The sequence below is a fragment of the Ochotona curzoniae genome, unplaced genomic scaffold (genome assembly GCF_017591425.1).
Source record: "Ochotona curzoniae isolate NIBS_2020 unplaced genomic scaffold, NIBS_Ocur_1.0 contig_50, whole genome shotgun sequence".
In the NCBI taxonomy this organism is placed as follows: domain Eukaryota; kingdom Metazoa; phylum Chordata; class Mammalia; order Lagomorpha; family Ochotonidae; genus Ochotona; species Ochotona curzoniae.
In genome coordinates, this window is record NW_024466446.1 from 8,299,396 (window position 1) to 8,315,802 (window position 16,407).

Genomic DNA, 16,407 nt, shown 5'->3' on the forward strand with positions numbered 1-16,407 from the left:
CATGGCAGTTTCGGCATGAATTCTTGCTCTAGCCTGCTGGGAAGTTAAATTGCCTCTCTGAAAAGTAAACGAACTATGGCCATGACCTTCTGAACTCAATGTTCCCACTTGTAATTCACTCTATTTTAAAAAAAAAGTGCTAAGGAGCCTTTCCCTTCAGAACAGCTGCTTAGGGAACTGCCACAGCCTGTTTTGGCATCTTGAAGAATGATTCTCCCCTGTGTCCCCAGTCAGCCTCCTGCTCAGTAGTCAGATGCAGTTCCGGCTGCCACACTCTCCCTGTGACATCTGGGTCATCATAACACAAGCAGTGCGGTCCTTGCAAGGATAGGAAGGTAGAATAGATCACGCAGAAGCAACAGAAGACTAACTCTGGGTGTCTCTTCTTTCCTTTCTTTTTTTTTTTTTTCTTGCAGAATAGAAATCCCCTTTAAATTTCAAATTCTGCAGTGTGGCCTCATCCACGGCCTAGCCTTCTGGTTCGATGTAGCCTTTATTGGATCCCGGTACGTACCGTTGCCTTCTTTTGCCTTGACAACCCACGCTGCTATGTGTAGTCAGTTTTAAGTGTTGAAGAATTCGGTTTCAACAAGTACAAATTATTTCTCTAAGGTTTTTGAAGAAATAAGAGCTGATAGTCCTATTCAAGGGATGACATTTAAGATGGTTATTCATTGTGTCACAGCTTAGAGTACTTCAACAATAAGGCAGGTGTATACTCTGAAGATGACTTGCATGCTTTTTCACCATATTGCATGAGCTTAAAAGTTGCAGGGAAGGGCTCGGCGCGGTAGAACTGTAGCTAAAGTCCTTGTTTGCATGCACCAGGTTCCCATATGGGCACCGGTTCTAATCCCAGCAGCCTTGCTTGTGGCCTAGGAAAGCAGTCAAGAACAACCCAAAACCTTGGGACCCTGTACTTGTGTGGGAGACCCGGAAGAGGCTCCTGGGTTCTTGGCTTTGGATCTCTGACTTTCAAATAAAATAAATCTTTAAAAACTGTTGCAGGGAAAAGAGAAGAGCTGTCTGCATGTTAGCTTTCAGTGCTGGGTGTACCTTGTAGTCTCTGCACTGCTCACATGACCCCTAGCCCTGAAAAAGAGAAAAATTATCAACATCGTGAAAGAATGTGAAGGCAGAAAACCTCCTGGTGAAATGACAAAGTCAAACAATAGGAATATGACCAGAAAGATGACAGGTTGTTACTTATCAATAATAAGCTTGAATATAAATAGACTAAATTCTCCAGTTAAAAGATATGGAGTGGCAAGATGGATTAAAACAAAATACAAGAATATGCTGCCTGAAAGAAACACACTTCAACAGTAAAGAACAAACTAAACCTCTGATTACTAGCAGGAAGGAAGTAATAAAATAAGAGAAAAATAAACAACATCATAGACCATTTTAAAAAATATATGTGAAAGAGCAATAAAGTGAAAACTTTAAAAAGTAAACAATATTGATAAACCCTTGGTCCAACTACTGAGGAGAAAAAGGGATAACTCAAATTAAGAAAATCAGAGAAGTGGGAGGAGAAGAAACAGGTGATACACAGAATACAAAGAATCATTAGAAATTATTTCAAAAAACTCCGTGCCAACAGACTAGAAAACCTAGAAGAAGTGTATATATTTCTGGATGCATTCAGTTCACCGAAATTGGACCATATAGCTCCAATGCTTAATTCTACCATACTGTGGAGGGAGAAGTAATTTAAATTCTTTTTAAAAATGTATTTGTTTTTAGTTGAAAAGCAGATTTGCACACCTCTATAGGGTGCTGGTGCTTAAAGCTAGTGAATGAACCAGTTGAGTCGTTTCTTCTTCCCCAACAATATCCGCTTTCACCACTCTCACTCAACATAGTACTAAAAATATTAGCAAAATTTTTTTTAGCAGGAAGGGAAAAAGGCATCAAACGCAAAAAAGAAGTCGTCAAATTGTTCACGCTCCCAGATGACATGATGTTAGCATGGGAAAACCCAAACACCGCACCAAAAAGCTGCTAGAATTCGTAAACCAACACAGTAAAAGTTGCAGGTTACAAAATAAACATATCCCCCCAAAAGTGGCGTTTATATGTTAAGTAAGTGAAGTTACTGAAAGAGAAATCAAAATGAAATCCCATTCACAATAGTTCCATTAAAAATGTTTAGGAACAAACGCAACCAAGACTTGAAAGATTGCTGCATTGACAATTATCAAACTCTGATTACAAAAAATGATCAAGGAAACGACAAACATGAAGATACTCCATGCTCGTGGATTGGAAGAACCAATATTGTTCAAATATCTATATCCCAATGATAACACCAATGATATTCTTTAAAGAATTTGGAAAAAAAAAAAAGAGAATTTTGAAACTCGTGTGGAATGACAGAAAACCCAGAACTGCCACAGGAATTTGAAGGCAAAAAAGTCAGGAGGCATCACAATACTGTACTTAATACTAAAAAGCTATAGTGATTAAAACAAGATGTCCTGGTGTGAAAACCAGCCTAAAGATCAATGGGAGAGACCAGAAATTACTCCACATATGTGTTTTCCTATGGTTTAAGTTGTTAATTATTTTTAACAAGTTCGATAGAGAACATAGATACAGTTCCAAGAATATAATGATGGTCCCTTATCCCCTGCCTCCTTGCCTCTCCATTTTCTCCCTAAGTGGCTACTTAGGGAGGCTGGACCTGAGCCAAATTGGAACCAGGAGGCCAGGAGCCTCTTCCAGGTCTCCCATGTGGGTGCAGGGTCCCAAGGCTTTGGGTTGTCCTCCACTGCTTTCCCAGACCACAGGCAGGGAGCTGGATGGAAAGTGGAGCTGCCAGGACTAGAACCAGCATCCATATTGGATCCCAGAACATTCAAGGCGAGGACCTTAGGTACTAGGCCACCATGCTGGACCCACTCCTTCCTTCCTTCTTTCCTTCCTTCCTTCCTTCCTTCCTTCCTTCCTTCCTTCCTTCCTTCCTTCCTTCCTCTCTCTCTCTCTCTCTTTCTCTTTCTCCTTCTCTTTCTCTTTCTCTCTCTTTCTCTTTCTCTTTCTCTATTCTTTCTTTCCTTTGGTCTGTTCAAGTTAAACAATTCCAGAAGCTGTAACAAGCACTTGTTTGTATTTTAATTGATGTCCATAGTTAGAGTCACTGGCAGGGGGAAAATAAAATGTACTTAAAAAGCGGGTATCAAATACCTGTGGACATTAGATAAAATATCCTCCTCTCTTCCACTGGCTGTTATACTTAAGACATAGATGATTCCATAAAGCTTTCTTTTTTAATTTAAAATTAAGTTTCTGTCTTTACATTAGTATATATGACTTCTGAAATCCCCAGAGGACCCCTGGCATGTATCAGTTAACAATTAATCAGTTAATTCCAGACACTTCATCTGACATAAAACAGATCCTAACTGGGCCTCTGACAAGTTTTGATTCAGAAATATGAGAGTACTTCAAGAAGTACATAGGAAAGTAAGCTTCAAACAGTTTATTTTGCTGTAAAATATTTGGGGACCTATACATCATTCTTCATAATACATATTCACCATGAACTTCTTGCAAATCCCAGTATTTATACTTTTCCAAATTTTTTTCCCATCTAAGAATTAGGCTAAAAGAATGGCTAAATCCACAGCTTTGAAGCCTCATTCTCCAGGGTCTGTGTGATGCTGTGTAAATAAATCTCTTTAACTTCTGTGCTTCAACTTCATAGGGTTATTATGCCGATTTGATGGGATAACAGATAAACTTACTCTATTGCCTGATATGTGGTCATTGTCCAGCAGTTGAGTTCTCCTCATCTTGAGTCAAAAAGAATGAAAACCGCGTATCAACCTCAGTCCCCAGTCGCACACACTCACACTTACCTGTAATCTGTCTCCTTGCTCCCACAGAATGACGGTTTGGCTGTCCACAGCTCCAACGGAGCCCTTGACACACTGGCATCAGGTGCGCTGCCTTCTTCAGACTCCTCTCTTTGCCAAGGAAGGGGAGACTCTCTCGGGGAGAGTGCTGCTCGTCGCCAACAGAAGGTAAGCAGGTGCACACTCACCTCTTGATGGGGCATTGGAGGGAAAGAAGAGGGGAGGAAGCCGGCAGATTCTGACAACTCCAATGTACGTATCACTGCACAGAGGACTTTACAAAGGGGCTGGGTGGCGTGGGGTTGGGGGTTCAGGGGTCTGCACAGGCGTGATGCCTACAGGACACTGTTCCACCTTGTACCAGCTGTGTCAGGTAAGAGGAATTTCGGCCGGAGAGAAGCACTTTGTGGTGTGGCGGGCAGGACTGGTTGCTTCCTCATGGTAATTGACTTCACAGGGTTCCTGCAGCAATTACCTGGGCTTCTTTGAGATTCCCCCCCCACCTCCTTCTTGGCGCTGTGCAGTGTGAGTTGGAAGGAGAGGGGGCTCAGCGTAAGAAGAGTCCAAGCATCTCATTGCTGCTTTCCTCCCTCTTGCTCTCCTTAGCCCAGTGCTTAAACACTGCAGTACACCACCTGCAGAAACCTAATGTGTTCACATACAAGTTCAAAGCAGACCAGGTGCGCCAAGGCCTTCTATTTTTGCACTTTTTTTTTTTACCCACCCCACTACAATGAGTTTGGTTTGGGTACTTTGAGGTGATTTTCTGCTCATGTACCAACAAGCCGTATTATGGAGAAGGCTGCTATCCCTTCCACAAAGAGGTTAACAATAGCAGTGTGCAAGATAATCTTTAACGTGATCCTCAGAACTGGATCTACAGAGAAAGCTCTCCTGTGGTTCTTCTTCTTGATGGACATACAATCGTTGTGGCTATACTGTAGCATGTTTTTAAAAATCCACAATTAACTGATACTTCAGTTGCTTTCAACTTTTGATTGTTGTTGTCACTGCAAGAATTTCAAAGCCAAGTGCTCGAGCCCAGAGTGGGCACCATGAGAGAAGTGTTTCCACGTGAAATGTCTGGAAATAGAGATGCTATGCGAAGGCTCTGTCCACATTACGCTCCGCCAGGTGCTACCAGTGGCTCCTTCAGTGCTTGTGCCAAGTTCCTTTCATACCAGCAAAGAACAAGCTTGCTTGCTTTTCCAGTTCTTTCCGTAAACTGAGTATTATCCCTCTAAAGGGCTTGTTTGTTTTTGAGAATCTGATGAACACAAAAAGTAGCATCTTGTTTCGGCTTGCAGTTCTTCCGTGGCGGATAAGGCTAGATAACTTTTCATGTTAGCCTAGGCTGTTAATGCCCCTGTCTCTACTTATTAAAATATTTGACCTCTTTACATAGCAACATGTAGTTCTTACTGCTGATCTTTTATCTGTGAATGATGCCCATTGATACGCACTATGCTTCCAAATTTAGGTTAGAAAGATCTATTTTTTAAAAGATTTATTCATTTATTGGAAAGTTAGATATACAAGAGGAGGAGAGACAGAGAGGAAGATCCTCCATCTGATGATTCACTCCCCAAGTGAGCGCAACGGTCGATGCTATGCCGATCCGAGGCCAGGATCCAGGAACTTCTTCCGGGTGTCCCACACGGGTGTAGGGTCCCAAGGCTTTGGGCCATCCTCAACTGCCCTCCCAGGCCACAAGCAGGGAGCTGGATGGGAAGTGGAGCTGCCGGGATTAGAACCGGCGCCCATATGGGATCCCAGCGTGTTCAAGGCGAGGACTTTAGCTGCTAGGCCACGCCGCCGGGGCCCAAAAAGATCTATTCTTAAACACTAAATATCAGTCATCCCAATAGTTGAAGAGCTCTACTGAGCACCCTTCCAGTCTCTATGCTATATCCCAAACTTCTCCCTCTGATAAGAATGATTTTTTTAATTGTTTATCTATTCTTCCCCCCTCTGAAATAACCTAGCTATTACTGTCTCCCTTGAAAATATTTATCTAGGAAGGAAATCGTTTGACCCGATAAAGCAAGCACCTGATCTCCCATTAGGGTTCCGGAGTGGGATAGCGGTTCTAGCTCCCTTTTAATAGGAACGATGAGGGTCACAAGAGATGATACAAGTGGTTAGATTCCTCCTCAACCTGGAGACCTAAAGTGGCTGGCTCCCAGCATCGGCCCCAATTCTGGCTATAGTGCATATTCAGGGTGGGGAACCAACGCTTGCAAACTTTCTGTGTTGGTCCATCTCTCTTTGTTTCCCTCACTCTTCTCAAGTTCATAAAAAAAAAAATTTTTTTTTGAGAACTGCAAATACATAACAAAAAGTCGTCCTCATGCTGTCTCCTCCGTTACACCGGTCTTCCTGTTGTTGCTTGTTGCGTATCCTCTCGGAGTTTCATTAAGGACGTGGAGCTGGAAGATATTGTAGTGCTAGGATTGTATTTAATTTCTTTACTTTTATACCTACATACCAGCACACGGTGTCTGTTCTCCGCATCTTAGTTTTGTCATTGCACAGTGCTTCTCAGAGATACGCTCAGAGCAGCACCTTGAGGTCTGTCTTGTTCTCTCCCTTGAGCTGTTGGAGCCCAGCCTCCACGTCTCCCTTCGTGAGGGTGTTACATCTGCAGAAATGAATGCCTTGTCATGATTTTGAAATTCCCGACGCAGTATCAGCTCATGCATTGTATATATGATATACAGTTTTTCATCAGCTTATACATTTTGTTAGTCTGTTTCTACTCTTTTTCCCAATAACGTATTTCTGTTGGTTGCCCATCCCCCAATGTTAGGACTTTTTAAAATAACTATTGAACCAGTTGATATTCCTAGGGCATAGCAACATGTGTCAAGCTTCATACTATGGAGGTGTTTTCCACGCAAGCTCTCTGCTGCCTTGGAGTCATACTGCCTCCTGCAGGAATGGTTTCTCTTGTGTGATTGAGGCTGCTCCGCGCACTCCAGTTTCAGGAACATTTATGTCTGCAGTCCCACTTACCTCAAGCCTTTCCCAGTATGTTAATATATATATGTGTGTGTGTACATATATTAATATAGAGGTAGTATATGTTAACACACATGCATATATAATAATGCATATTTTACATAACTGTATAATGTAGAATATATATTCTATATTTTACATTGATTGCACATATAGATGGATTGAGATAGAATTACTATGTAATAGTATGTATACATATATGCATATATGTGTATATGTATGCACACACACACATACCATCGTTTGCATTCCGGGGAATTATCCCTCACCTCCAGCTTTGGGCAGCAGTCTTTGAGACCTGCCGACTTGGAGCTCTCTAGCCCCTCTTCTGTACTTCTGTCATGCCTTCCTGCCACATGGCTTGTAACCAATATCCACTCTTGACAGCCCTTCCTCCTGTGTTGAAATGGCAGAGTACATGTCTTCCTTGACTTTAGAGGCCATGAGGTCCACCCTGGGTTGGGGGTGATTTCCAGAAGTGGAGAACGCTGATTTGCGCCATGTTCATCCTGGGAGTTACTGCTGCATTCTATGTCATCATAAACCATCTGTTTAATGACTAAATCTGAAGTTAAAAAAAAATGTGAAGGAGCAAGAGCCATATCTGACTGGGTCTTTGCCTTGTCTGCTGTTTGCAGGATAGTATTCTGTCTTCCAATGTTTTTATTGTTGGATGATATTAAGATATATTGGAGTGATTGAATCTAAATCCCTTGCCTTCTCATGACCTTTTTCTGACTTCTTATAGATTTCATCCTTGGTCATTTTTTCTACCCTTCTCCACTCCACCAGTGGGGAAATGAGCTTCTCAAACACATGTGGATTTTACAGCATGTAAAACTTTTCTTACAGCCCATTGTTGTATCTGATGATTTGAATGACGACAAGCCTCACGGGAAGAGAAGCAGGGTTCTATGGTGTGTCCCTCCTTGTTCAATGCAATGTGTCTATTCAACGTGGCATTAAAATAGAACTTCAAATTGGTGCAAAAAAAAAAGGTGAAATTCATGCGAATGAAGGATCTTCAAAAATTTATGGAAAATGTGTAAAATGAAAATAATATACATGGGTTTCAAAACATTTTTACACCAGCACAAACTTGTCTTTTGATTTCAGTTTTTAAAAAGAATTTATGTATTTACTCTCATTGGAGAGTCAGATATCCAGATAGGAGGAGAGACAGAGAAGGATCTCCCATCCACTGATTCACTACCCAAGTAGCCACAAAGGCGAGTAGGGTTGCAGGGACACGAACTGGTGTCCATATGGGATCCCGGCATGTGCAAGGTGAGGACTCTAGCCACTAGGCTACCGCCCTGGGCCCCTTTTCATTTCATTTTTTCCATGAACTTCTAGAAGTATCCTTCCACATGTCAGAGACTCAGCTAATGTGTAATGACTAAATAAAAGCGCAAGCTATAAATTGATGATCCCTCCCTCATTAGGAATTAATCTGACTGGAATAAAACAGCTAAGATATACAGACATATACAGTACTTTGCAGGAGGGAAAAGATAAAGAAAGGGAAAAAATGCATTTTCTTAAGAATGGTACCCTGTGGAGTGAAGAGACCAGATTCTGAGTTCACGGTCTCCCATTTCTGTTCGGTCTCTGCTTTATAAAGAACTGGCGGTTATGTAAGTGACCTTGGGCAAGCTAAACAGCCTGTGCGGTCATTACCTAACCAAGCTTTCGCAAAATATTCAAAAAGAGAAAGCCAGGACTATTGATGAACACCTTGTAGGCCCACAATAAATCTTATGTTAAAATCCTTGTTTTGCTTGGTATTTTCTACACAACTGTCTGGGCGTTGGTACTTTTGTGCTATTTTTTGTTCCCATTACGTGTGGCCCCTTTGTACTGCCTGGACTAGTCTGTGCAGCCCTTCTCCCTCACTGTTAAACTTCAAACTCCAGGGGGAATGCCCACTGCAAACGCACTAGTGGGACAATGGCTGCCCTTTTCTGGGATCATTTATCGCCGTACGCTTAGCATTTTGCTGTTGACAGCCTCCCGTCATTCTGATGCTGTCATTCGTTCTGTTGCCCTGACCGTGAAATAGAATCTGTCATGTTTTCTAGGGACTTGATGAAATTTGTATCCCCAAAGGTCACAGGAAGTACTACTTCCAAAGCTTTTGCTCATAACTCCCATGTATGCCAGTATTTGTCTTTTAGTTAGACGCAGGTACTACAGTAATAATAGTGATAGCCCAGGAGCGCTAGTTTCTGCTCTTCACATGCAAATTTACATGTAGAGATCTGAGTGTGTATATATGTGTATTTACACTCACATGGAAATTCATGCATTATGTACTTTACAAGACATACAAACTAGAAAAAGAATACGTGGAGGCAAATAAGTATAGGCTGATTGTTGGATCTAACTCAGCCACTTCCATGATGCCAAAATATTTTGAAACGTTGTTTTGAAATTTGGGATCATGTGAAGGCTTGCTATACCCAGATCTGCTGAGGATGTGTGTGTGTGGGGGGGGAGGTTGATTTAGAGAGAGTTTATTGAGCTCTGAGGTTTATCAAGATGAAAGAATTGCTGAATAAAGATGTAAAGCTTTGGAAGCTCCAGGTGTTTCTCCTAATGGTCTTGACCTTGAACTTTACATAAAATGAAGCCTCCCAATAGTGTATCTGCTTGAACAGCTACATCAGGGAGGAAAATAAGAAATGACTGCACACAGTTAGGCGCTGTGATGTGATAGAAAGAGCTGGTGTGATTTTGAATGCTTTTTCTTGGTTCTACAGTGTTCCTCCTATATGGAGCCATGCATACTCACGTGGTTAGAATTTGCTCCCTGGCCCTGGACCAAATTATTTAAGTTACAGTTGGAGTCTCAATGTACTATCCCGTCTTTGCCAAACACGAGGGACCAGGTATACTTAGCTAATATCTTCATTTTTCATTAGTAAGAAGGTTCCAGATCATATGCGGTGAATTCATAAATGTTCATTCGGCATTTGAGTCTCCTGGGGCTGTCCTCAATGACCACAAACTTAGAGTTTCAGAAGAACAGAAATGGAGTGTTGTGTTCCTGCAGTCTGTGACGCTGACATCCCCATAGGGGTTCTGGTTTGAATCCCAGCCACTGCACGTGTGAGCTAGCCTCCTTTCTGATGCACTTGAGAAAGCAAAGGAAAATGGTTGAAATGTTTGAGCCCTGCACTCACGGGGATCAAAAATAGGAGGCCTGAATGAAGGCCTGGCTTCTGGCTTCAACCTGGTGCAACCCCATCCATTGCTATCATTGGAAATTGAACCAGCACGTGAAAGATCTCTTTTTTTTCCTCTTTCTCTTTCCCTCTCTTTCTCTACTCTCTCTGTCTCGCTCGCTCTCTCTCTAACACTGCCTTTCAGAGAAAAATAAAGCATATCTTCAAAAAACAGAATATTAATTATTGCACAACTCTAGAGTGCAGGAATCTGAAATCACCATGTCTGCAAGATCAGTTTCCTTCAAGGTCAAAGGAAGGATCTGCTCTTGCATTTTTTCCCACTTCATGGTAGCACCTAACAGCTGTTGCATGCCATGGAGCTGTACCCATGCCTCCATGTTCACATGACGTATGTACAATAGTTAGAATCATAATAGCCCAGAACCACTAGTGTCTCCCTCCGTCCCTGTCATGGTGGCTTCTCTTATCCCAGTACCACTCACTGGGAAGGGAGTCCACCCCAATCCACTGTAACCTCATCTGAACTTGCTAACACAGAGAGAGAACCCTATTGCTAAACATGATGCCGTCCATAGGGCCCACTAGTTGGGACATGAGCATAAATTTGGGGAGGATAAAATTTAGCTAAATAGAAAATTAAAAATAATTGTCTTTTCTTCTCAGAAAAAAACAGCATTCTATTCTGTTTATCTTTTTTGTTCTGTTTTGGTTTCATTTATTTCTGCTTTGCTATCTGTTTCTTGTGTCCTACTGATGTGGGGTTTAATTTGTTCTCTTTTTTCTAAGTCTTTATGATGCACCATTAGATCTTCAGTTTGAGAAATTTCTCTTTTTAATGTAATCAATTGATGCTATAAAATTCCCTCTTAATACTGCTTTTGCTATATCCCACAGGTTTTTGTATGTTGTGTTTCATTTTCATGTATTTCAAGAAAGATTTTTATTTCTTTTAATTTCTTCAGTGACCCATTGATCATTCAGTAGCATGCTGTTTCATTTCCAACTGTATTAAGAGTGTTCTGTTGTTCTTGTTGATTTCTGGTTGTATTCCTTCATGGCCTAAGATATACAAAGTATAATTTCAATCCTTCGAAATTTACTGAGACTTAATTTGCAATATGTTGTCTGTCCTAGAAAATGTCCCATGTGCTAATGAAAAAAATGTTCCATGCCTTATGGCTGTTGGATGAAATGTCATATACATAGGTTAGGTCCATTTACTCGATGATATGTTTCATATCTGATGTATATTTATTGATTGCCTGATCTGTCTGTTGTTGAGAATGGAGTGTTGATGTTACCCAGTATTACTGTGTTGGAGTTTATCTGTCCTTTAGATCTAATGGTTTGCTCTATATATCTGGGTGGTCTTGGGTGCATAAGTACTTACATTCTTACAGAATGGAAATTTTTATCGTAATGTAATGTCCTCTATCTCTTTCCACCATTTTAGACTTAATCTCTCTGTTATATGACATCAGGGTTGTTAATCATTCTGTTTGTTTTGTTTCCATTTGTCTGGTATCTCTTTCCAGTACTTCACCTTCAGGTTGTGTAGATCTTTGTGGAGTGAGTTTCTTGAAGGCTGCATATCCTGGGGTCTCAGTCCCTTATCCATTTGGGCAGCCTAAGACTTTTTGTTGGATCATTTAATTCATCTGTATCCCGGATTAGTTTTGATAGATACAAAACTAAGAGCTGTCACTTTGTTGGTTGGATTCTGGTTCTGCTAGTGAATTTGGCACTAGCCTGTGTTTCATGATGTATACTTCTAGGTAGGATGCCTTTCAGAATATCTTGCAAGGCTGATCTTGTGGGGCAAATTCTCTGTGTTTGCGTCACTGGAAAATACCTTATTTTTTCTCCACTTTGAAAGGATAGTTCCTTGGTTGCACGTTATTTTAAGACCTTAACTATAGCATCCCATTCTGCTCTGGATTTTAAGGTTCCTGGGTCCTCTTTATTAAAAATTATTATTTTCCACGATACATTTATGTAGGTATATAAATTTCCCCCTTTTCCCTCCCTTTTCTTCCTCTCCATTTTCCCCTCCCATCATTTCCCCCAGATTGTTATGGTAACATAGACCTTTAGTAAGTTACAAGTTTAACATTCTGCTATTTAAGTATTTCATGGAATTTTAGGTATTAGATGATGATAGAAAATCTAGTATCATATTATCAAGTTGTATGTAATTATTTCGCTGGGACTCCTCCTTTGATTCGGTAGTTGAGATGCCTACTGAAGCATACCTTCACTTCTCTGGAGCCTCTTAAACTCAGTCACATAAGCTACACATGTCATGTCAGTCTGTGAATTCCACTGGGCCAATCCCTCCACAATTACAATCATTTTGTGCTTCCACAAAGGCCCATAAAACATTTCTGCTGCTGAATGCCAATTTTTGTCATTGGTATTTGTGAAGTTCCATGCCTCTCCCCCTGAAAAAAGAGCTTTGCTCAACCAGAAGTCACTTGACCTTTGCAATTTTGAGGTCAAGTAGTAATCGTTTTTGAACACCACCTGGAAGAAACACACAAGATTCCAGTTGCATCCGGCAGTGTTTGTAGCATCCAGTTACAAAACGGATCAGTTACAAAAGTGGGAGCTCTCAAGATGCTCAAGAATTTGCAAAAACTTGCATTGGCCCATGCGCATAGCTAGCTGGTCTTGCAAGCTGATGTGTTTTTCTCTGTGCTACAGGCAGAGCTATGACATTCAGATTGTGGCACTGGTGAACCAGACAGGCTTGAAGTCTGAAAATGTCCTTGATTTAAAGAACCCATTCTTGAGGTAAGACATGCTTCTCACACCATGTGTTTGAAATCTCTTTTTCCTTATGATCAGGTACAAAAGTTCAGAATCATTCCATCTTTTCTAGGAAAAACTGGTAGTTCTCTTTCTCCCAGAGGAAGAGACATGGCTTCTGCTGCAGAATTGCATGTTTTTCGAGTCCCTTGATGGGATTCTGTGTGCAAGCATCTGACATGGAAGCACAGAACAGCGGAGAGTCCCACAAAGTGCCTTGTCATTCGGGGGAGAACTGTAATGGGCCAGGTGGCCTCACTTTCTCTCTGGAAATCTGTTTTCTAGTCTATAAAATGCATAATATAAAGATAATCTCCCTTGGTTTTCATTCATTTAAGAAATGACCACATGTAGCCGTTATTTCATTACACATTAATCATTGGATTCATTGAAGAGACACTTTAGAGTCTGGTCAACTGTGTAGCTGATATAATTTAAGACTTGCCTCTCTTGAGAAACGGTACAGAATTTTTGTCTCTTACAAAGAATTTTCCACAGAGATGGGGCACAACAACTGTTTCTGGGAAAAACCCCCGCTTCTTTCTCTTAGTCACAAAAGAACAATGAGCCACATGTAAATACAGTGACTGGTCTCCACCACTCTGGAATTACTTCCTCAAAATAGTCTTTTCCTGGTTCTATAACATTTTCCAAGTCTTCTATTCAAAGTCTTTCTTTGGAAAAGTTTGGTGAGAAGAGTAAACTCTGCAGATCAGCACCAGAAGTCATTTGGCAGGAAAAGGTGAGGAGACTGTGATCGTATGGCAGGAGAGGGAACTCATGGGCAGAGCTACAACGGTAGTTGCAATGTTTGCAAGGTGTCACACTAGGTGTGAGACTTTGAAACCCGCTGTCAACTGTTAGAAGCACAGAGCTCATCTTGAATCCTGCGGGAGGGAAGGAGGCCTTGCTCTCATCCTTCCCTGCAGTGACTGTGCCATGTGACTGAAAAGAGGACAAGTCCAATTCTTCACCTGTGTACTGGCTGGCTGGAGACAAGTATTTACAACTGCTTAGGCCTTTTAAATGGGACCAGAGACACCTAGCTTCTTGGGATATTGCAAGCATATATAGAACACGTCCCCCTGTACTTAGCCATTTACATAAAAGACAATCAGTAAGCATTAGTTTCCTTTCCCTACACATTTTCTTTCTGTTCCCTGGTACTTTCAATAAGGTAAGTAGATGAGGGTTTTAGGTTATTCCAAATAGGGTCATTTGAGTTTAAAAAAATAGACATACTTTCAAAGTTAAAAAAAAAAACTCACTTTCTGAATGCAGGAACCATGGAAACTAGTAATGATCAAGTTTCACTTCTACCTCATTTAACGAGAACCTATTACCAAAAACACTACCCAGAGTGCCCTGGATAGAGCCAGCCCCAGCTTTGCATGCAGGCATAAACACAGTGACAAACAAAAGGTCAAAGTGAGCTTGCCAAAGTCAAGTGATAACTCAAAATGGTCATTGCCCAATGAGAAAGATAGCCTGTTGGTCTCTCTCTCTCTCTCCAATATGATACATATTTTTTAATTAAGCAGAGGAGGAAGTTTAACAATCAGACTTCCCGAAGCATTACGGATCTTGATATCTCTTATACATCCCTGTGTCGGTACCCAGACCTTGGCATCGTCAGTGACGATGGGGAAGAAACAACAGAAGCCTTGCCCTTCTTAGGTTAAGACAGATGCTCACTTGTAGTGTAGTGGTGATGCCCTTGGCCCACTCACGGCATTCAAGTTCAGTTGAAAGCATGTGTCTGTGTGTGTGCATGTACCTGTGTGTTTAAGAAAACTAAAACAGTGTTACGTAGAGACACTTCTGATACGTTAGTAACAGAACGAGCAGGTTTTGCTCTGTTTGCTTTTTGTGGTCAACCTTTCCAATACAGAAGAGCAAAAAGAAACTGACTTCTGTCTTTTGGCTGGCCCCCGCAGTAGGCAGGCGTCAGTGACCTCAACAGACTCTTACTAAATGCACACACATCCAAGGTGGAACAAGAAGTAAACATTTTTGCTGTTACTGAGGGAGAGGACGTTCTTTTGTCTTTCTTTTCATCTTATTTTCAAGCCAGGTCTCCTACATGGATGATAGGAACCCAAGGGCTTAAACGGTCCCTATGCCTTCCAGGGCGTCCACTAGCCAACAGCTGAACTTGGAGCTAGGTACCCCAGGATGAGATGCTGGTGCACTGAGAGAGACCGAGAACATACAGAATGCTAGCAATCTTCCATCCTCTGGCTCATTCTCCCAATGCCTACATTATCTACGACTGGGCCATGCCAACATCAGAAATCTGAAAGTCAGTTCCACAGTACCACATGGTGACAGGTCCCAAGAACTTGAACCAATATCCTTTGCTTCCAGGCGGGGCATGATATCAGGGAACTGGATTGGAAATAGAGTGACCAAGACACAAAACAGCAGAATATCTCTGTTTTGAGACCTGGACATCCTAAGCAAGGACTTAATCACTGTGCCAAACAGTTACCCTAGAAACTTTGAATATGAATTATTTAAAGTAATTTGGAAAAAAGAGCCAGCAGTCGCTCCTAAAACTGGAAAACCACTTCATCAGACCAAATTGCTCTGTCAGAGAGGGTCAACTCTGGGGTCATCCAGTGGATTTTAGGAGAACCTTGAGTTGAGTGTCTCATGACTTGGATCCAGAGCAGTATATCACAGGGTCTATGCAACATAAGTGAGGCAATTACTTAGATGGAAACAACTCTGTCTCTGACAGACTTCCACTATAGTTATTAGGTAAACACATCATGAGTTATGTCATCAGATCTTCAGTAAGTTACTTGATGGGAGGCGGGGCGAGTGGACAGACACTTATTGAGACACCTAGAATATTGTTAACCCGTAAGAGAGCCACCACCAGTAGCCCACCACCAGAAACAACTGGTGTTGATGCAGAACGTAGAAAGCAAGCCATGGTGCAGTGTCAGGTGCTTCCTGTAAAAAGGGAAGCTGGAACTCAGTTTCCCAATGAAACTTGAGAGCACAAACAAGCATGTCCCCTCAGGTGACACTTTCCAGCCCCTAAGCTACCACTCTCTGTTGTAATTGTGGGTTTATCTGTCCGTAAACCTCTCATTTTAAATACAGAATCCTGCCTACCATATTGTGTAACAGTGTTACGAAATGGGTGCTGAATAAATGTTTGATGAATGAATGTGGTTTCACAGAACTAATAGGTAAATATCAGGAGAACCAAGCATGGTAACCAAAGGACACAACTAAAGGAGCATTTATGGAGTCCATATTGGGACTAGGGTTTCAGGGGTCCCCCTGACATATTGGGTCCCTGGTTTGAAATCCTGGTTCCATGTCAATCCCAACTTCCCACTAATGCATATCTTTGGAGATAGAAGGTAATATAATGGCTCAAAAATACGGGGTGCCTGTCACCCACGTGGAAAATCTGGATTGAACTCCAGTCTTCTGTCTTCAGATTAACTCAGTCCTGGCTGACAGAAGATAGATTTCTCTGTCTCCCTTTCTCGTCTCTCCCCACCTCT

The 16,407-nt window shown here is 41.6% G+C and overlaps 1 protein-coding gene across 1 annotated transcript in view; it reads left to right on the forward strand.

Moving 5' to 3' along the window:
- Positions 1-16,407, forward strand: part of LOC121162019 (histone-arginine methyltransferase CARM1-like) — a 129,707-nt gene that overhangs the window by 101,872 nt on the left and 11,428 nt on the right. The window contains exons 10-12 of the mRNA XM_040988758.1: positions 417-506; positions 3,891-4,028; positions 12,776-12,865. Coding sequence (XP_040844692.1) covers positions 417-506; positions 3,891-4,028; positions 12,776-12,865 — 318 coding nt within the window. The remainder of the gene's footprint in view (positions 1-416; positions 507-3,890; positions 4,029-12,775; positions 12,866-16,407) is intronic.